At 50.7% G+C, this 22,063-nt stretch overlaps 1 protein-coding gene across 3 annotated transcripts in view; it reads left to right on the forward strand.

Moving 5' to 3' along the window:
- Positions 1 to 2,695: 2,695 nt before the first annotated feature.
- RHBDF1 (rhomboid 5 homolog 1) overlaps positions 2,696 to 22,063 on the forward strand; it is a 36,731-nt gene continuing 17,363 nt past the window's right edge. For all 3 annotated transcript variants that reach the window (XM_065030730.1, XM_065030731.1, XM_065030732.1), the window contains exons 1-3: positions 2,696 to 2,828; positions 18,447 to 18,588; positions 20,600 to 20,730. In XM_065030730.1, coding sequence (XP_064886802.1) covers positions 18,469 to 18,588; positions 20,600 to 20,730 — 251 coding nt within the window. In that variant the 5' untranslated portion in view covers positions 2,696 to 2,828; positions 18,447 to 18,468. The remainder of the gene's footprint in view (positions 2,829 to 18,446; positions 18,589 to 20,599; positions 20,731 to 22,063) is intronic.

Below are 22,063 nucleotides of genomic sequence, written 5' to 3' on the forward strand. Positions count from 1 at the left end.
TCTTGGCCTAAACCCTGAACAAAGCAGGTTGAAATAAAATAATCTGTCTAGATAACTCTTGATCCAGATAAAAATAGACCTCTGTGCTCCTGGTGTGTCCCAGCTGTCCTGACATAACTGTTAGGCAACGCATGCAGGCTGCAAGATAAGGGAAAAGGCGCTGTGCTGACTCAGAGCACTGCACAGCTCCCCGGTGCCACGTGTCCAGCGGTGGCCATAAGCACATGTCAACACCACCATTTGCCTACTCAGATGTATAATCAATATACACTGCAGCCTGATTTAATACCTGATGACACAGGATTGGTGCTCCAAGGAGCGTTGCGTACAAATGTGCAAGCAGGAGGGAGAACTGTGGGGCGCTGATGGAGATGAGATATTGAGCAAACACGTGAAGTACTCGTGGGCTCTTCTGCACCACTCCTGGCCAGTGCAGACCCACTGGTGCCTGGCTGTAAGTGGCAGGTGTGTGGTTCACCTGGCTTTGAAGGAGCAGTTTGAGAGAGGCGCTGCACTTCACACGCTGGTGGATATCTGTTTCATTGGGTCTCAACCATGTCTTGTTGCAAGATCATAGTTTCTTATGGGTTTCAAGCAGAAGAGAGGAAATTCCAGTTTCCAGCAGAGAAGAATGAAGCAAATGCATGTAATCACATGTTCACATTAAATATAACAAGCACCAGAAAGAGAGGTCTCCTTTAGCTGGTCCTCAGAGGCCACGTTTCCAACAGAAGTTCCCTCTGCAAGCATTCTTGAGGGAGAAAACAAAGCAAACTGTTGGGGGGGATGACCTGCTCTGGACCAGGGCTGGTGCGTCCTCAACACCAAACTGCTGCTGTGCACTGGCTCGTGCTCAAGAGAGAAGCAGTCAGAAGCTGGCCTTAAGTCACCATGTTCCATGTATTTTAGGCTGATAGGACTCACTGCACTGAAGGAGAAACACCCTGGGTGGTGACAGGAGCAAGGAGGGTGTATTCTTGACCAAGAGGGTAGATTTTATCTAAATGCAGCTTCCTGCAGTGGGGTAAAAGAATCCACCCCACAGACTCAGGAAGTGCCGGGGAAGAAGATCTTGTGGGACGGTGTTAGCAGTGCTGTCTGCAGGAGCGTTGTACATGAGTGAGAAATCACGTTTCAGTGATACAGCTTTGTTTTTCTTGCAAAATGCACGTACTGTTGGCAGGAGGCTAAGAAAGAGCAGGGGTGGGTCAGAGTCATATTCCAGCTCCAGAGCGTTCCTCCTGGGAGATGCTGAAAGGCCCTGTGAGTTCATCTCTGCTCTTTTACATTACTGGACACTTCTTTTCCTTGTTCATGTGGTAGAAACATCTGAAAATAATTTGTGCTTGTTAAGCTTTGCAGAGCTTTGCAAACGGTCAGGGTTCTGCATGCAATTTGGTCTCCACCTCAGCCAGGACTAGCTGAGGCTGACCTGTGTTTCCTCATTAGCTGACGAGGTGCACTGCAGTTAGCAGGGTTTTCGTCTTTGAAGTGTGGATGTTGTTGCCGTGTGTGGGCACACACGGGGGGTGCATTACCGATGAGCTCACCCTTTGCAGGGAAGGCCAGCCCCCGTGACACCGACTCTCCTGCTCATCTCAATCGCTCTCGTGTGCAGGTTGGCAGGGAAGATGCAGTAAGATGGCAAAGAGTAGTTATTACTAATATAAAAAAGCATCTGCAGCAGTGGGTTGGGGACCCGCTGAAGAGGGATGTGTGTGCTGCATGCCTTGCTGGAGCTGTAGCAAACCTCTGAGTGAGCAATACATGCTGACTGATGCTCCGGAGAGGACGGGTGGGGAAATCTTCGGCAGCAATACCAGGACAAAAGTGAGGACGGCTGAGCAATCGAGGTGGGAGGATGCCATCCGAGAAGGGGAAAATGTTTAAGCTGCGGGGAAAGAAACAGCTTAGGGAAGGGATGATACACTAACCACATGGCTGGAGGAGGAGGTGTGAGGAACTTGATGGGAAGCACAGGACTAAGTGGGAGGGGGAAATGGGGCAAGGAGCAGGTAAAGGACAGTGAAGAAAACAGCAAGAAAGGAGGTGATGTGGAGCAGCCCAGCCAAGCGTTAGTTGTTCTGTGTGAGGGCAGAACCGCGACAGACCCAGCTGCGAGGAATCCCTGTGGGTGGCAAGGGGGCCGGGGAAAGCCCGGCCGGGGCCTGGCAGCTCAGCTGTGCCCATCCTTGCGCTGAGCTTGTCCCTGCGCTGAGCTTGTCCCTGCGCTGAGCTTGTCCGTCCGCAGTGCCGAGAGCGGCTCCGGCCCCGGGGCTCCCCGCCCGGGGCTCAGCCCAGCTCCCCAGGCACCGCTGCCGCCGTTCCCAGCAGCCGCGGGAGCGCCCGGCGGGCCCGGGGCTAACGGGACCTGGAGCTGAACACTGTCACCGCGGCTCGGCTGCGGTTCGGCGGCTGCACGCCCGAAGGGTGATGCGGACCCCAAAAGCCCGGCGGGGAGGCGGGGGCTCCAGGCCGGGGCCACGAGGGCCGCGCTGCGGGGGCCGCGGGAGGGCCGGTGGCTTCCGCCCGGCGCGGCGCATTCCTGCACCGTGAGTCAGGGCGGCGGCTGCGAGATGCGTCGTCCCGCGGCCTCGGGCGCTGGCACTTCCTCGGCGGGACTCACGCCGCCGAGCCCGGCCCGGTTCCCATCTTCCATTTGCATGCCGCGGCTGTGAATGGCGTGCCCGGCCGGCCGGCCCCTGGCACGGGGGAGGAGTCTCCGCTCCCTCCGCGGGCCGAGCTCGGCGGCGCCGGTTCCTTAAGCCGCACTGGGGGGCAGCCCGAGCCGAGCGGTGGGTCGCCGCTGCGCTTCACCCGCCTGCACGGTGAGTGCGGACGCGGGGCCAGAGGGGGCTAAGGGGCGGGGGGGGGGGGGGCGCTCCGCGGGGCCGGGCGGCTCTGCCCCGGGGCACGGCGCACACGTGAGTTGCGGGCTCCGTCCCGTCCGCGGCCCGGCCGGCTCAGCCGCGGCTCGGCAGCCCCCTGCTGGCGGCCCGGCCGAGAGGGGCAGCCCCGCGGGCTGAGGGGCCGTTGCCTCCCCGGACCGCGCCGCCTCAGCCGGGCAGGGAGCGGCTCTCGGCGGGGCGCAGGACAAGGCCGGCGCCCCGAGGTGGCGGCCGCCGAGCCGCGGGCAGGTGGCGGCCCCGACCGCTGTCAGCGGGGAGGAGCCCTCAGAAAATGGGCACCGTCGCCTGCCCCGGGAGGTGAGGTGAGGCGGGGGCGGCCTTCGGTGCCCCAGGTGGGAGCTCGGCCCTGTCAGTGACAGGCAGAAGCAGCAGCGCTGGACCTGTGTGATCTGCCCTCGGGGTCCGTGTTGCCCGGGAGCTGGGTGATCTGGGGCTCGGGGCCATAGTTGAAGGTGCACGTTCGTGACTTGTTTCAGCTGATCCAAGTCCATGCTGGAGCTGAAAGGCCCCATCACTTGCCACGCGTTCCCACCCACCCTTCCCCTGATTCTGGCACCGGTGGTTTGGCAGCCACTTTGTGAGCTGATCTGGTGGCAAGCACAGTGCTTTTTATATGTTCAGGTTGGTTTTCCTCTGCATCGAGCCCTTGAACAGAGTTTTCACACCGTGCGCTGCTGGCACGGAGCAGGGGATCTCAACAGCCCCCAGTAAAGCTTTTGCAGGGTTGCACCCTCAGTGCACAGTCCTTTTGGGCTCCTCAGAGAGTGACGCGTCCTTCTCCCCATTGTAGCACACACACATATATCTCGCCCAGCGGTGCTGAAGTGCCCCTTGTGCATATTTTGACTAGTACTTTTCGTGCATGTAACTCAGGAGAGGTGAGCAGCAGCGCAAATGAGTTTTGTCCGGTGCTTGTCCATGTGCACGACTTGGTTCTGGCTGCTGATTCTCTTGCAGGTTGGCTCCGTGGTGAGGTGCACAGTGTTGGTCAGGGATGTCTCCAGGCTGGGTCTTGGAACCAGCAGGAAGTTGTTTCCTTTCTTCCTGTTTTTGTCCCCATGGCTGCTGATTTCCTCTAGGAAGAAAGCTGTACATTCTGTAGTGAAGGAAAAAACAGTCACACGTAATGGGAAGGGACAAGGCAGCAAAGCTGGAGGCACTTCTGAATGAAGCATGGGACGAGGAAGAAGCACAGGGTGTTAACTGCAGTAACGCTGATAGAGCAGCAAAAACAAGTAGCTGCCTTTGTGCTGTGACCGCAGGGATAAAAGGGGCCCACTTGGGACAAGCTGGAGAGCAGACCCTTGGAAGGAGAACTGGATCTCCACTCCAGTGCATGGATATATATATATTGCTCTCCAGCTCTTCTACCATGGCGGCGCAAGGAGGAGGTGATAACTCATGCTAGATCAGTTGATATAGTTGGAAGAAACAGATGAACTTTTAGATGCTTCCTTTCTTCAAGTTTTGACTGTTAAAAGGACTTTATGAAAGGCTTTGTGTGCCTACAAGCTTGTCTGCCTTCTCTTTAACCTTCTGTTGCTCTGATAACAGCTATCATCCCTCCCTCCTGCCGCATCGCTCTCCTGTCCGTAGATCCTCGTGGCTATGGCTGGGCAGCCTAGGTCTCCACTGTCTGCGTGCAGGCTCGTGGGGAGCCTGTGCCACTCCTGAGCTGGCACCCTCCCAGAGGTGCTGTGGATTTGGAACAGGGGAACGAGCTTCGTTATGGTCTCTGCACTCATCGGTGCTGAGCCCCCCGGGAGGCAGCGGCTCTCGCGTGTGGTCAGCGGTGTGCCTGCTTCTGTGTGTTCCCATGAAAGGAGGTTAATGCCGTGCAGCGTAAAAGCAACTCCCACAAAAGTAATTCAGCTCTGGGACTTCCCATGACAGTCCTTTTTTTTTTTTTTTTTTTTTTGTAACAATACACTTGCAAGAGATCTGCCTACAAACTGGCTTTTCAGGTTCTGGGGAAAGCCACGGGCTGGCCCTGGTCTCTGGAATGTCTTGCTGTGTGCTGGGTAGGCTTCCACCAGGGTGACGAGGTTTGGATACAGAGAGCGCTGCTCGCCTGCAGAGCAGGCACCTCTTCTCCTGCACGCTTGTCCTCCCCGTGGTTTGGTGCTGAGAGCACGTGGCCCTGACATGTCACCTCAGTCAGGAGTTACGTCCCTTGGAGAGGGCCAGCACCTCGTCACTGGACTTGGCAGACAGCTCGTTTCACTTTGGTGGCAGGGACTGCAAGAGGCTGCAGCTGAGCGAGGTCGCAAGGCAGGAACAGGAATTCTTTTTGGGGTCATCAGTCCTGTTCCTCTGGAATCCAGCCCCGGAGAGTAGCCAGCAAGTCCCAGCACGTTCCCCTGACAGGGGCAGGGTCTGCTGAGTGTGGCATGATAGGACAGTTTATTCTGGGCACACAGCCCACGTGCTCAGATATAATTAGTAAAGATTTTATTCCATTCAGTGTGTCAGATCTCTCTGCAGTGCAATCACAGCCTGATTAGTGCTGAAGGCCTGAGATAAGCAACATGACCAGGAGTCCCGGGTTGGTTTCCTCTTCCAAAAGGTTTCCTCTTGCAAAAAGGTTGGCAGAGCACCTTGTTGTAATGCTGGGGCCTGCTCAGTGGGACTGGCTGTGAGCTGAAGATCCTGACCTTTCTCTCTCTGTACCTCTGGAGCTTTTATTCAGTCTTGGATAAGATTCTTCCCTTGTGGTTCCTGCCTTTCTTCCTTAGTTATCTCTGGAGGCTTTGGCATCCCACGGAGACCATGTGTCCTTCTCAGAAGTTCAGCATTAATTGTGACCAAACACGACACTTCTATTAATTGCAGTTCTTGCAGCCACCTGCCTGTCACTGGTATCTGGCCTGTTTCAGTAGAAAATACTTAAAACTTGAGGATGGGTTCCTCCCTTAACATTTTCCATGAGCTCAGATGTTGAATTAGTTTCCTTTCTTTCCAGCTGGAGAGGTGCTGGGCTCCAAGTCTAACTTTATCATCATCTACTTGGAATAAAACAGGCATGAAATGTGCAAATCTCAGACTGTTATTGTAAAGTTGCCTCCCTGCTGCTGGGTATGTACCTGTTATATTTTTAAGCAACCCGCAGAATGTATGTGCTGCCTGGAGAGCTGCATTGCATCCTCTCTGCTGAGACTGTGACAACATCTCAATGTGCACTGTGGGTGCTGCAACCTGAATTTAGTGGGACTTGTGTCTGGGTCGGGGGTAGAATGTCCCAGTGCTGCTGCTGGAAAGTAGAGTGAAGGTGGTTTCTTCCTTCAGAGGAGGGGACGCCCTGGTGTCCAGGGTCACACAAGTACTTGTCTTCCCAGTGCTGGGGGTTTTTTAGCTTTGTGGTTGATTGTGGTTTTGTTTGTTTATTTTTTGCCTCATTCAGAACTAGCAGAGGAACCAATTGAACAGAATGGACATCAGGACCCATTGCTTACTGTGCTAGTGTCCAGTGATTCCCCGCTGGGGTCAGTGCCCACCATGCAAGTAATAGAAAAAATATTTAGAAGGGACAGCTCCAGCCCTGCAGCTATTAGTCCCAGGAGATTAGGGAGGCAATGGGCAAGATTTACCCTTGGAAGGAAATGGATCTATTAGACAGTGTTTCCCATGGTCATGCTGGCAGCCGTGTTCCTGTGTCCTTGAAGAACCTCAGGCTGATTTGGTGTGGGGAGTGTGCTCTTGCCATCCCAGCCTGCTTGCATGGAGTCGTGGAGACCCTCACTCCACCACAGCGCGGGGTGGGCAGAGCTGCCCCACCAGCCTCTCTGCTTTCACAGCCTTGGCTGTGCTGTTGGGAAGGTCGAGAGGCAGCCCCAAGAGACTGAGGTTTCCACAGGGAACGGTGGAAGTTGTGGCTGTGCCAGGATTGCATCTTGTCATGTCCTTGTTAATTAAACTTCAGGGGTTTCCGATTGCTTTTTCCTTTTTTAGGTGCTGCTCATCCAGCTGCTGTCCAGGATCGGTTGAAGCTGATTTACACATCTCTCACACTTACTGTTTCAGTCCATGCTGCCGTAGGAATGAGGAAGTGGGGTTTTTTAATGTGTGTTTAAATATGTGGACGATGCCACAATGAGCAAATTAGTAGCTGAGTTTTTGAACAGATCGTCCAAACTATGGTCAAATCTTTTTGAATAGCAAGTGGTGGCCGTTTTCTACTTGCTGAAGGTGGAGAGCTTATTCTTCATGTTAACCTTAGCTATTAAATCCACTAAAGCTATAGTTTCATTGATTGTGTGCTCTGTTTGCTGCAGAGACAGCAAATGTCACACCGACATAAGGTTTGTTCTTGCTGAAATTTCCTTTGGGTGCACTCTTCAACTATGTAGATAAAACATTTGTTTCAAATATAATTAAAGCTACTTTTTGCATACCATAGAAATGTTAAACTATCGTGATATTGTCTTGAGCAGCGGATATATTCTCAAATTGTGGGGCCTTCAGCAACAAACAGACCTTGCCTTGGTAATGAGAGCATCTCTAAAACACAGTGATTATTAAAGGAAATGTAATTTCTTCTCAGTGAACTAAGAAGTATTATTGCAAAACTTCCTTGGCACGGGACAGCCTTCCCAGGGGGAGAAGAGATATCAAGACATGCCTGATCTTGCCTTTTCTGGAAAGCCTACCTTTGCCACCTCCTCCCTTTCCTGTTTCCACTCCGCTGAGAGACACAGCCCCTTGCTCTGCTGGTCAGCAGCAATCCCTGCTTTGAAGGTTTTTCTTTTTTCTTTAAAAAGAAACAATCCATATGAGGTCATGCTGAAGCTGCGCAGGATGCCGTTTTTACTGTTCTACACGTCTGGCACTTACTTGGCTTTGACTCAGTGGAAGTTATAACAGCTTGAATTTTAAAATCTTGAGAGCTCAGACGGCTGGGTTGACAAATTCAGCTTCTGTATTTCAGGAGTTATTGCCCTGTAGCAAACAGCACATGGGAGGTTTGTTTCTCTATCACTTGAATTCAAAGCCTTGTGCTTTAAAGTGAACTGTAGAAGAGAGCGGGCAGGGAGTCGTTTTGCCAAAAAATGTGAGGGTAACCTTCCTTTTCTCTGACTGCTCTGGGACTGTAATTTCAAGGACAACAGTGAGAGAGAATGTGCCATTCTCTCAGATTGAACAAGTATGGCTCACTTAGTTGTTGGGTTTTTTTTTCCTAAAACAAAGTTAGAATTATGATTATTTTTATATGTGTTATAAATGAGTTGGTACATTGGACACACGGGGACATACACATGTGCACACACAACCTGCAGAGCAAGACGAGCTTTTCTTGCAACTCCTTTCCTGGTAGCAGGAGATGTGTGTGACTGGCTCTTGAGCACCAGCAAGAGCATCAGAGCAGCAGGTCAGCTCTCCTGTGGGCCTGGCCAAATGAGCTCGTGCTTAGGAAGAGCAGCTCCAGCCAAACCAGCCCTGCTCCGAGTCCTCGGCTGCGTACTCGTTCTTTTGAAGGATCTCCACTGGGCCTCGTTGCTGCGGGCACTGCTGGTGGATGCAGGTTTGTTCTCTCACTTGGATCCAGGTGAACAGAAGTATGGTCGCTTTGGAGAAAGCAGGTGTGTGATGGTGAGCGAGCACAGTCTGCATTTCAGAGGAACGTGCAAAGAAAGGCAGCCTGAACGGCTCAGATGCTGCGGCTTCCATCCTTCCTGAATATAACGTCTGTCTTCTGGTGGCTCCAGTGTTTGTTATTGTTATTTCCTCTTGGATTTTTTTTTTTAGATTGCTATTCAGTGTGGTTTTATGTAACTTTCCATAGGAAATGTTGTCATTTGCGGCAGTTTTGATCTCATTTTCCAGTAAGGCATTTAATACAGTACAAAAAACAGTGATTCTTAGCTGCTTTTAGTACATAGAGTCTTTGCCATAGAGGTTGGGTGGCTTTTGGTCTAACATAATTTTTGCTTTGGGTATTGTGATCATTTTAGGTGAGGTTGCTAGTTTTGGCAGTTGCTTTTCCATCAATTGTTTATTGATGTCATAATTTCTAAATGAACAATATGGCAATCACTAAGAGGTGTTACCAAGAGAATTGCTTTTGAGGTGGGTGACAGGTATCAGCTATTTCAAAAGCAACCAGAACCAGTGTTCATGGTTGTCCTACCACTGCTGTGTTCCCAACTTTCCTTGTGTCCTGAACGCTCATGGGACTTGTGATGAATATGAGAGCTAGCAGAAAAATAACTTAAAAATGCAGAATTTAAATGAAAAATGATACCTTTGTTAAAATACAGTGGTGGGATTTTGTCGTTTCTGGCTTTTGTTTTCTAATGTGGGGTCCTGGCTGTACTGATAAAAGCATTTTTGTGAACCTTACCTTGCTGTAGAATTGAGGCAGCAAGTGTGTCTGTGGTACCTGTGGGTACCACTGCACATCTCTTATACTAGTAATGAAAATAAATCCAGAACAGGGTTTTCTGGAGCCCCATTGGGCTGTTACGATGAGTTAAACGTGTACTGAAATAGCTTCTGTGATCATTCTTTCCTGCTTCTTTGTTAACGAGGAGCTGTAGCACACACAGACCTGGGCAGAGTGCTGAGACCACTGCGCTTTGCTGGGCACCCCGGAGCGAAGGGCTCTGCCCACTCCTCACCCAGCGGGCAGCTGTGTTACCTTTGAAAAGGTGCAAGAACAAGGCTTGTGGAGATGATCCTTCTTCTGGCTATGCTTCCAGTGCTGGCAGTCAGCTTTTTATAATTGCAATTGTTAATATTTGAGTTGTTAATGCGATTATACTTGTTATCCGTTCTGGCTACGTTCACTGTGGCACTGGACCAGCGGTAGTATCCTGCCTTCCCGCATAGGCATGTTGAGATGCGTCAGCCATAGGGTAGCTGGTAGTGGATCTCCAGGTGGCAACCAGCTCCTTCAGAGGACTGGGCAGTGCTGACTCCACCAGCTTCCAAAAGGAACGGGAGTGCTGGGCAGTGCTGGCTTCTCACCCCCTGTCGCTGGAGCTATTAGCTGGTGTTGTCATCAGTCCGTGCCCAGATGCAGCCTGGAAGTGACATGCTGTGACCAGAGTGTCCCAATAGGACGTGGCTGCTGGAAATGTGGCTATTGCATGTGGTGCCGGGCTGGCGTTTGTACAAAGCTGCAGGCTGTGTTTGTGGAGAAACACAAACTGGGTGAAGATGACGAAGTGCTGCAGAAGGTTTCCCACTGCTCTCCTTCTTTGTTGATGATGTTTTCTGCTCAGCCTGTTCCCCTTGCTGGTGTCTAGGTAGGTTGTAGATGGCTCTGTATTGAGTTCAGTCTAGAAGGTGGAACTGGATGCTGATTGCTCATCGCCCGGGCCCTGCGTGGGCTCTGGGGCACAGACGTGCTGGCTCGTGCTGTGACCCTGCTTCTGTCATCTGGGTCACGCGTCCTTGGGAGGTGGGACAGGCAGCCCCTCTGCCCAGGCCGCTCTGCTTGGCTCCTGACCACCTGGTTGCTTTGTGGGTGCCACAGACCACAGGTGAGCAGAGGAGACTCACAGCTTGGGAACACTACTGTGGAAGCTGCCGGCGCATGATGCTTGGCTGTCAGCTCTGGAGAAGTCTGTGGATGGTTTGGATGTTTTCCTATCCAATGACCCTGGCAAAAATTCACTCTGCCTCTGATGATAAAGTAGTATTTTATTCCTCCTGCACTCAACACCTGCATGGAGGGCACTTCTCAGCAGATTATTTAAGCCTCAAGAGATGCAGAACTCGCCACCTCCCTTGTGATAATTGTTAGCTTCCCGCAGTGCTACAAGTGGCCAGGTTTTCATGATTGCTTTAAACTGTGCTGCCTTGAGCAGCAGTCCAGTCATCTGGCTCCAGCTGCTCTTGTTGTTCCTGTGTCTTCCCCTTTCCTTCTGCTGGCACAAGTGCTCGTGGAGCCATGTGGTGACTTGGATCAGGGAAGAGCTTGGGCTGGAACAAACCGTTTTCTTTGCTGAGCTAATGTGGGTCGGTTCCCAGCGTGGATCACCCGGCAGCTGCGGGGATGCTGGTGCCAGCACGAGGAGGGGGCAGCACAGAGGGCTGGGGGCGCTGCTGCTTCTCCTGGCTTGCGTCTCTTTCAAGTGGCTCTGACGCCTTCATAGCATTTTGAACCTTAGCTTCTGTGTTCTTGTTACTATTCTGCCTTTTGTCTGCTGCAACAAAAGGACCTTGAAGATCAGGGTCTGTCTCCTGTGTGAGTGTTTGCAGGCTGCAGCTGGGGGTCATCTTTTAACCTGTGTTTGCAGAAGTTCAACTACAGATCTGGGGACTAACAGGAATCAGAAGAGTTTTTTTGAGCTCCTTGTTTTTCCTCTCCCTTCTGTATGAGGGTACCAGACCTGGATACCTTTCAAATCCCATGCAAAGCTGCTTGGAAAGCTCGTAATGCTGGCATTCCGGTAGGAGCTCATTTATGGTTGTTGCCATCATGACCCACATCTTTTCCTGAAAATCAAGAAAATCAGTTGCTCAGAGGGACCCCAGATCTGCCATCCTGATAATGAGATTGGCTCACATACATTTAGACTTCCCTGGCAGATGTTTTTATTAGCTATTATTTTAAACCCTCAGGTTCTGTATATAGCTGAGCCTTCTCCAAGTTCCTCGGGTCCCAGTTGAAGCTTTGCACTCTGTGTGCCTCTTGCATACCGCTGTCATTCTACAAGGCTTTGCATGAAATCCAAACCCTTGGGTTTCTTCTAATGTAGCTTCCCATTTCCTGTCTAGGGGTCTGCCTGGCCTCTTCCAAGCCAGGAAATTTCCACTGGTATTTCTCAGCTAATTAAATAAAGTGGTTCATGGTGAGATCCCTCAGCCCTGCCTTGGTTGTTTGGGTAGCCACAGAAGTTAAAGACCTTCCCCATAGCATTCACCCCACCTTGGAGGGTTCCTGCTGGCACAGCTCTGTGCTGGTGCTTGCGTGTTGCTTTTCTATGATCCTGCTCAAGTGTGTAGATCCTTTTCCAGTTCCTTCTAGAGCACAGGTTGAAAATAAAACTCTTGGGAGGAAGATTCTGTGCCTTTTAATTCACCCTCTACAAGGCAAAGTTCTGTTTGAGCCTGCGGAAAGGCTTTTGCTACCCCAGATCTGTTTCCTCCATGTTCTACTTGTACATAAAGTTTAAAAGACTGTGTCTTTCCAATGTGCCGCACTGGCCTGTGGGAAAGCGAGTCTTTTAATAAGAGCTTGGCTGTTCCCAGTCCTGTCTGGTCTTTCTCCAGAGGAGAGTGCAGGGGCACACGTGGTTCCCCAAGCACAGATCTGCCAGGCGGGGATGGAGGAGTGCTGTTTCACATGGGCTGTAGTTTGGTGTTTCAGCTAAGTTGCTATCATGCTGAGCTATCACCGAGTAGGCTGGTCCTATGTTTCCTCTCTCAGGTTGTGCAGAGCCTGGATTGCTCAGACCCCAGTTTCTGCTCGGCAGCCTGTGGGTCTGCAAAGCCTTATAGAGTGTCCTTTGAGCTCGGCAGTGAGGGTCAGGGGAGCAGAGCCCTGCACAGGGCAGCGCTGATGGCCTTGTTTCATTTCCGAGTAGTTTCTTAGGGTTGGATGAGGTGGTGGTCTCAGCCGAAGCCTGGGTGTTGCTGTGTCCTCGACAGCTTTCCCCAAGCGTGCAGGGTCACAAGCCTGTTCCACCCTCCCCGTCCCCGCCTGCCCTCAGCCCCTCCATCTGGCTTGGTTTAAAGGTCTGGCTCGCGCCTGGTATTTGAGATATTATTTGTAACTTGTTGGGTCTGATCCATGCTAGATGGTTTTATTGGCAGCCGTGAGGCTGAAACCCCACTGCTCCTCTTCTGCTTGGACTTCCTGCCTTTTCCCTGCTGTGCCAGCACGAATCCTGGAGAGAGAGGCACAGCCGGCTGCCCCTGCCGCCCCGGCTCGCTCTGTCTGCGCAACACATTTAGGATCCTGGTTTCTTTGCTGTCTCTCCACCCGAATAGCTGCTGGGGCAGACGCCTCCAGGTACACGGGACTCTGCACAGGAGGCACTGCAAATACAGCTGTTGCAGCGGTGGGGGTGTGAAAAATGAAGGAACACAGCTGGGGACTGACCATGGGATGCGGTGATCGGATTGCAGTGGAATAGCTCCGGTGTCTGTTACTTTCTGTGGGTGTCTGTAAGAACATGCACACACTGTGCTGGAGTGGAGCAGCATTGTTGAATAAAACAGATGATGTGTGTTTGTATGGTAGGGTTGAATGTAGCTTTTGTTTGTTTGTTTTTAAATTTTTGTTTATATTTTTAACTTGGAATGTTTTTGGAAAAGTAACAGCTTTATTTTAAATGGGAATGCTAGTAAAAATGGAAATTTTGAAAGAAAAATTCAACATGAGAATAGCTTCAGTTGTCAAGTGGAAGAATGGTCTGTCTTGGAGATGACTGTGCAGATTGCTGAACGTATTAGAGATGCCTGTCTGATTTAGGAGCATGCTCAGGCTTCTGTACGAGGCTTTTCCTTCTCTGTTTGGGTCAGCGGGTTTCACTAAGCAGCTTTTCTTGATCATGTGCCAACTTTGGAATTTAATGCATGGTCCCTATTTCTCAGCCTGACCCATGGCACAGTGGATTTGGCTTTGGTGCTGGTACTGTGACCTTGCTTTGGCAAAGAGCTTTTGAAGTTGACTTTCCCAGAGTATCTGCAATATACAAGTTTTTTTCTTTTGTTTGTTTGTTTTAATTGAAATGGACTTTGTTTGTAATTTTTGTGCTGCTACCACAGTTGTACATGCAGCTCATCAGTTAGAGGAAGATGTATTTGCAAATGCCGTGTGTTCAGCCTGTGTGATGGAAGAGAGTTTGTATTTCCAGGTTTCTCAGTTTTGTGATGCTGAGGGAACAGGTTCTGAGCTGGCTCTCCTGGGAGAAGTCCAGTCCCAAGTATTGGCCCTTCCACCTCTTCCAATCCCTTCAGACAGTCTCCTTACCCACGTCTCCAATGGCTCTTATGTGGTTTTGATAATAGTGGAGACTTCTCTCTTGATGCCAGTTGCTGGAACTGTTATCCCGACGGTTTACAAAAGTTGAGTTTCAAGCCTCAATAACCGTTCACAAAAGCTTGAAAGCACGAACATTTGTACCTACCCAGGATAAAGATATTTAGCTGATACCTAGGCTGGTGGAGCATTTTCTGGACTTTGGGAGATGCTGCAAACCACAAGCAGAGGTGAGAGGTCTGGAACAGCTCCTGTCCAAGGACTGAGCAGCTGGATGTGGATCCCACTGTGTTTGTGGGCAGAGGAGGTAGGAAGGGCACGAAGGAGATCTGTAGAGCCAGGACTGGCATGGAGAAGACCAACAGAGAAAAGCTGTTCACTCTTTTGGCCCCAGAACTAAGGGGCATCAAGTGAATGCAGGAAATGTCAGGTTTAAAGGCAAGCTGAAGAAGGTGGCTTGTTGCATAGCACAAGTTTTGGCTGTGGGATTCTTTGTCATGTGTAGTTATGAATACTAAAAGTTTGCTTGGGTTAAAAAATGGGTTGGATATATTCAGGAAGAAAAATCATTGGCTGGATATGGAGACGGGTACAGAGAGACATCAAATGCAAAGACATCTTTGGCACAAGAAGCTCCCGAGTTATTCATAGCACATGCCGTGACTCTGTCGTGAGATAGGGCTGCAGAGTGATCCTGGACTCTGTACCCATTGCCAGGCATCCTCTGTTGGAAATGAGACACTGCCTTTAGATGGACGCTTGGCCCAGCCTGGTGTGGCTGTGCTGTGCTTTTTCCTACCCTGCTGCTGCCACTGACTATTGAAACCGCTTCTTAGGAGAGTGCTGAGAAACTGGAATTATTTGAGAATATGTGACCATTCACATGAAGTATGTGTCTACGCAGTCAATTTTGAAACAAAGCCTGTTGGCCCAAACAAATACATGGACACTGTATCCTGAAATGGTAACCCCTAAAAATAATAGAGGGGTCAGTGTGGAACTTGGAATGTAGTTTTAGTGCAGTGCTGAGACAGAAGTTGATGACTGTGGCACTTCAAGTGAGGACCAGGTGCAATAAGGCATGTTATCTGACTTGCAAAAACGATGTTTGGCTGTCCAACTGTACATACACAGCAGTGCATCTGCGTACATCCATACGTGTGTGTACAGAGCTGGATTCACATTCAGTCTCGCATTAGCTCCTGGAGATCTGCCCCCCGTGTCTGTGCCCCGCTCTCTCCATGCCCTGGGCACTTGGCTGCCCTGCGCTGGGGCCGCATGTGTGCAGAGAACTGAGCCCATCTCATGTGCTTGTGAGGTTCATTCTTGACCACTCCAAATGCAGACCTGTAGCTGGGAACGCCGAACAGCTCTGTCTTCACTGCACTCTTTTGTTGGGAAATGTATGTTTTAGTAAGTAAAAAAAAAGGTTAAACTGCTAGAAGAATTTGCTCCTGAGTTGAGCGCTCTGTTTGCAGTCACACTTGAAACTCACCTACTTTTTAAATACTTGTGTGCACTTACACTATTACTATGTATACGTTTTGATGCTTTGCTATTTTTCGAGGAACAAGGGAGACAAAGTAGACAGCAAATGCCCATTTTACTTATTGTTAACATAATTCTGAGGCAAGATAGTGCTTTCTGGGCCTTATTTTTCTAGTAGAGCATCTATGTGTTGTCTGCTTTTGAAGATCTTGATTTCTCATTGATGTGCTCTCCAAGGAGGGTGAGACATGTAGATTCAAACCCTTCAGGCAAAGGCAAATGTTGAAACAGGGTCCCCAGCTTTTTCAAGAAAGCTTTAAAGAATTCTTTAACTGCCAAAGTTTGGATGAAAGCGGTCTGTTGCCTCTGTCAGCTACGTGAATCTTGTCCTGACATCTTTTTCTTGTCTAAAGTACAAAGTTGAATCGACTTTGGAGATCATAAGGCCACAGGCTTGACCCCATGTGTATGCACGCTCTGTCCTCTGCACGTGGCGTGTGTGCGCAGTGCTGGGTGTCCCCATGCTCTGGTAGGTGTGGGTGACAAGGAAGATAGTGTGCCAGATACGTGGACATCCCTGTCTGTGGCAATTTAGGAAGGGGAACCGAAAACTGAGTTCAGCAGCAAGTCTTTACGGAGCGCAGTGTTGTTGTCGCAGCTCTCGGGCCGTGCAGGAGCGATTTCACTCACCGCCTTCCTGGCTTGGCCTCGCCGTTTGATAAAACTGCAGATCTGAGACATGCTTGTGTGTTTTACACCCAAAGCACCTGCTCACAAAGGCAGCTCTGTAGGTGGACAGGAAGGAACGTGGGTGATTTCTGCTCATTGAAGAGATGCTGGAAAACCGAGAGTTGATAGTTCAGAGGCTCTGAATTTGCCCTTGAAGGAAAAAAAAACGAGGCTCTTGAGTTGTGTTATGACGGGCATGTGTGAAATAGGTTGTGTTTGGTCACACCAGAGCAATGGCTCTGTCTCTCTGGCTGGTTTCTGATTAGAGCATCTCAGAAAGACCTGGTGTTCATGACCCTCATGGGCAAACGCTGGAGCTCTTTGCATTGCACCCAGGGAGTTTTTCAGATGTGAGAAACCTGCTTTGCTTTCTGACCTCCCATGAAGACAGGTTTGCCCATTTTGTATGCAAGACTGGAAGCTGTCTGGTAGTGCATTTACCCTTAGCAAGAGCAGGCGGGAGTTCCCCAGTACTCTTGCTGTTCTCATCTGGTGGGAAGTTAGAACAGGTGCATTTGGTCAACCCTGCGGCCAGGGCTGGAGGGAGGGCAGGAATCGTGTCCCTCTAATGCACGGCACTGCATCTGTGCACACAGGACTGTGGTGCATGTATGAAGGGCATGTCTGTACAGGCTAGATCGTGAATTCCCAGACTTTTGGGGGCCTGTGGTATTTGCTGAAACCCAACCTTCATCCACCTACAGCTGAGTCCTCCCTTTCTGTCGTTCCGGCTCAGCTGAGCGCAGCCCTCCTGGCAGCCAGCCCAGCTTGTGTGACTGAGCTGGCAGCTGCTCTTCAGCTCCTTTTAGATGAGATTCTCTTCTCCTGACCCAATCCAGGTCACCCCCACTCCCTTCTGTTGACCTGCTCCCCCCTGCTGTGTATCTTTTGCAATGGTAAGCTTCTCTGTTTGTGTGGAAAGGCCAGAGCAGCTGCAGTGAGAATATGGGCTGCTGTGGGAATATGGTGGAAATTCTGTGAAAGGCAGCGTGTGTTTCAGGGAACCAGTGCCTAATTTAGGCTGGGAGGGACCTTCACAGGTTGTCTGGCTCAGCCGCTGTGCGAGGCAGGGCTAATCCAGGCTGCTCAGGGCCTGGTTTAGTTGAGTGCTGAATGTCTCCAAGGATGGAGACTGCCTCTGGTCCCGTCCTGGGGCTTGGCTGCTCTGAAGGAAGAATTCATGTCTTGCATATTAGACTTATTGTGCATTTAAAATAAACTGACTGTGCTAAGATTGTAAGAGCACTGAGTTTTAGTGCAACAGAGTTTTCTACTGCTCCCTTTCAGATCATGTGTGTCTGCAAAGTTAACTGGATGCTTATTCCATCTGTCCACCATGGTGGGGGAAGAGGCTGGGACTCTGTTTTGTCCCTTGTAGGATCTGTGGCTGTGGACAATACAAGGAGGGAACTGGATCTTTTGTACAATTTGGTGCATGTGCTTCCCACTGCTACTATGAGATTGTGCGTGTGCTAGGAGAGGAAGAAATATGGGATTGTAGAATAACTTAGGTTGGAAGGTACCTGTGAGGGCCTCTGAGCTGATCTCACTCCAGTGAAATCTGTTTTCCTAATTGTTTCTCTGAGTGTGCGCACTACAGTAGGTGCTCTGCTGCCCTGAAAGAGTCGCATGGTCCCTGTCCTCCTGCATGCAGCCGAAACTGGAGGAGAAAGCTGCAATGCAGTCGAGTGGGCAAGAGGACAGCGAGTCACCCTGGTTACTTTGGCATTTTGGTAACACAGCGATTTTTATTTAAATACCATATCATTATTATTTATGTATGAAACCCACTCTTAGTTCAGGATTAGTGCCAGTTCTCTAATGTTCATGCTATACTTGATTACTCTGTGTGCTACGTTGTGTTTCTAGAAAATGACTACATTTAAAAGAGATTAGAACCAGCCGTGAGGAATGGCCACTTGCTAATTGCTCAGTAGCAGTTGGGTAGGACAACGCGATGCTTGGCTTTGGGTGGGCAAGACGCATGTGTGAGTCACAAGCTGTTTTTAGAGGGAGGTCAGTGGCTTTTGGTGCTGCAGTTACTTAGCTGGTTGGACTGGATCCAGATCTCATTAAGATTTAATTCATGACTGGTTCTTAAGACATCTGGATCTCAGCAAAAATCTTAATGGGAGGTGACTGTCAAACTTGTGACCATGGTCTCCGGCACCTGGCTGGAGATCCTGCGGGCCTTAGAAATATGCCGTGTCCTCCGAGTGTCTGGTCCTGGCTGAGCAGCGTGGGCACAAGCTGTGACACCTGAAACCTCACAAATATTTGGGAAGTTGTCCAGCGTGGGGCTTCTGTCCCATCAGCCGCAGCCTGGAGGCTGCCCTGCTCAGCCCTGCTGGCATGGCCCCCTCCCAACTGTGATTTCTCCCCTCTCCTAGGCCTGAGGACAAACGTGGGACGATGTCGGAGGTGCGACACGACAGCACGAGCAGTTTACAGCGGAAGAAGCCACCATGGTTAAAACTGGACATCCCGGTGCCAGTGCCTGTGTCGGTGCCAGAAGAGCCCCAGCCCGTGCAGGTACAGAGGCTGGGGCAGGAGGGTCTCTGGGGCTGGGGGGGTGCACAGAGCCCTGCTGCACCAAGAACTTGCCTGTGCTCATGGTCTTCAGCAGTCCCGACTGTGTGTGGTGGCACGTCATGAGGCCACGTGAGTAGTGGCTGAGCCATTGGGTATATTTCTGATCAGTAATTAACTCCCCCTTGAAGGGGATGAGGGAGGGACGAGGGTGGGTTGCTGATGTGCTCAGATCAGGGGACGTGACTGTTTGGATCTGGGGATTGTGAAAAGCGTCCTGGCTGGGGGATATGGGAGTGAGGTATTCAAGCAAGCATTTCTTAAGGGGGCTGGAGAGGTGAAGGGCTCCTAAAGAAACATGAGGGCCTGGAAGTGCTGGAGCTCCTGCTGAAATGAGCAGGGAATGAATCTGACTTATGAGTAGCCAAGATAATGACAGGCTCTTGTCACTAACAGCAGAGAAAGAACAGTTACTGGCAACACAAAGCTGTTACCAGCATGAGGCACAGAAGAAAATCATGTGGGATGAGAAATAAGTGACACTGAAGAGTGGTGAAATAGAGATAGGGTGATAGGTTAAGAGGAACTGTGCAAAGTATAAGAGAAAAACATCCGTATTTGTGTTGGGAATAGGAAAAAAAATAGGAATTTCTGCTACGAAATGACAAAACCTCTAATGTAGGGGTGAGACCTGTGTAAGATGATTGCTGGCTGCTCGTGTGACCTTGCTGCGGGGACAGAGACTCCCTGCACCAAAGGCAGAGCCGGAGGGTTCAAAGTGATGTCTGCCTTAATTGCTTACGTCAGTTGGGCCATCAGAAAAATGGAAGGTTGTACAGCTGTCCTGGAGGGGAGTTGTGTGACAGCTTCTGGCAGATAAATCTTGGTCCTGGTTTTCCCTTGGAAGGAAAGTGATCAGGGTTCAGTCTGCAGAGATTAGAAGTGGAATGCAGGGTTTTAACAGTGCAGGTCGAAACCTTCTGAATGACTTATTTAAAGCTTTGATGGATGTTTTCTTACCTGAAATCTATAAATCCAGATGGGCATCTTCTGGAGGGGCACACTGTACTTATGATGGAAGCTGCTGGAGGTAATGTTCTCTGGAGGTCCGGTGTGCACAGCATGGGCTGTCAGGATGGGAATGCATAATGGGTTTCTTTGACTTTTAGCCAAAAGATATTGTTTGATATTGTTTTCACATAAACCATATTAAAAATGTTGAAATTAGTGGAAATTATTAGCTCTCTGAGCTAGAGTGGCTGAAGTCGCAAGTAGTCCTGAGGCACAGACAGTGTCTGACCAGAGAAACAATTGATCAGGGCTTTACTTGCCAGAGGGGCAGTCTGCTCAGCCTGCATGGGAGACGGTGGCTCTGCCAAGCTGATGAAAAATTAATCTAGAGCGGCCCTGGGGAGGCAGCTGTACGGGCTGAGAACAGTCTGGAGAGTTATGTCATATTTGGTAGGTGACATTCAGCCAAGACCTGCCAAGAGCTTTCAGACCTGAGTGTGTCCAGACTATTGGGTTATAAACAAAGCTGATGTGGCTCTCCCAGCTTGCTTAGCCTGCACCAGGCAGCAGCTACAGCACAGACCCACCCACAGCTCTCACAGGCAGATCCAGAGTCACTTATGAAGCGTATTTTGCTTTCTGTGCTTCTCTTCACCTTGTGGAGTGGTCTAGGAGTGTGTGATCTGGGTTCCTTCTGGCTACAAGGATATATTTCTCATGTAATACACTCTGTCTGCAAATGGATGTCATATTATGGGCCAGGCTAGCACCAGTCTGAACTGAGACCCACTGCAACATGCAGATGCTTGGTGCTGACTGTTGGTTTCTGCAGAGCCATTCCTGGCTAACCTGGCTAATCCTGGCCGTTCCTAGCCTGATTTTGCTGCCCAGCTGCATGCCATGAGCATGGGGGGCTGTTGAATTTCTGACTGTTTCACACCCTGGCTGATGTTGTAGAACAGCACTCTGAGAACACTGAGTCCCCTCCTGCTTCTCTTCGCAGCCAACAAGACGTCAGGCCTTTCTGCGAAGCGTGAGCATGCCTGCTGACAACACCCGCGTGCCCTCCCTGCCGAACGAAGTGAGGCGACCGGTGCTACAACGACAGACCTCAATCACCCAGACCATCAAGAGGTGAGACACTGAGCTCATGGAGCCTGCTTTAGTGGATTCTGCCATGTCTTGCCATCCTTTATTTTTGAATTTATGGTCCTCTGCTTGCCCCATTGCCTGGCACTTAAGTGGCATGCTGTCACAGCAGGATTAGTTTATCTCCCTTGTTATCTATCATGAGGGTTGAAGAGGGTGGTTGCAGATAGGTCCCCAACATATGAGCCGAGATGAATAACAGGATGCCTCAGGCCCTGATGTATAGCTGAGACTGTACGATGTGGCGTGCAGGGCTTGCTTTGGTGCGATATCTGAGAGCGTGTGATTGCTGGGGAGGCAGAATCCCATCCCAAGCAGCCCAGGGCTCTCAGCAGCTTGGCCTCTGGCAATAGCTCATTGGCAGTTCCTTGAGGTGGCTACGGGGGTGATGGAGGGTAAGGAGAGGCTGCTCCAGTCCTGTCCCTCGCACCGGCACAGAAGGTTATTCCTCCTCACGACCCAGGGGTCTCTGAGACACGGCCATGCAGCTGGATGGTCTTTCCCTCCCCGTGGCAAAGGCTTATCCCAGTTTGTCCAAAGGGAGTGGCTTTCCCCGCTGCTCTCCTGAGGTGCCTGGCCTGTATCCCTGGCAGCGTGTCAGGCCTGCCTGCATCCCAGGAGCATCTCTGGGGCTCCACAGGTCGGGGGCACTTCCAGCCAGCCAGGCTTCGCCCACTCATCAAGGAGCAACTTTCCAGCAATGGGAGAGACTAACCTCCCACACACTGTTTTCCTTCGCCTCAGACGTTCTCCAGCTGCCTTGGTGGTGAAGCTCTCCCACAGCAGCTCTCTGTGATCCTGCTTTTTGTGAGGTTGGGAGGGCTGAGCTGTGAAGCAGTGTCTGCTCTTTTCAGAGCCATGGGCAGATTCTGAGCCTACCTGCAGCTGTCCTTGCACACCTAGACTGCCAGTTCCTTCACCTCCCTGTCCTTGTCCCACTCTGTATGAGGACAATTACGCAAGAGCATCCCAAGGATGAGGAGATATCCTGGGAAGGCACTGCAGAGGCCCTGTCAAGAAATGTTGAGCAGGAGGGCCAGGATCTCCTTCTCCCCAAGAGGTCCTCACAACGTGCAGCTTGTGTGTAGGGTGGAGAGGTTGGGGAGCTGCAAACCACTTGGGTGCTGGGGGAACAAATGTACCCCCAGTGCTACTATACTATAGAACAGAAAAGACACATGGAGCTACAAGTGAGCAAGGAAGGAGTCCTGAGGGAGGTGCTAACGTCCTGCTTAGCAGCAGGGCCTTGGGCAGGCACATGTGGCTGTTTCACTGACAGACCCTGTAACAAGTCTTCTACTTACCATGCTGTAATTGC

This window comes from Columba livia, chromosome 15 (genome assembly GCF_036013475.1).
Source record: "Columba livia isolate bColLiv1 breed racing homer chromosome 15, bColLiv1.pat.W.v2, whole genome shotgun sequence".
NCBI classification, from domain to species: domain Eukaryota; kingdom Metazoa; phylum Chordata; class Aves; order Columbiformes; family Columbidae; genus Columba; species Columba livia.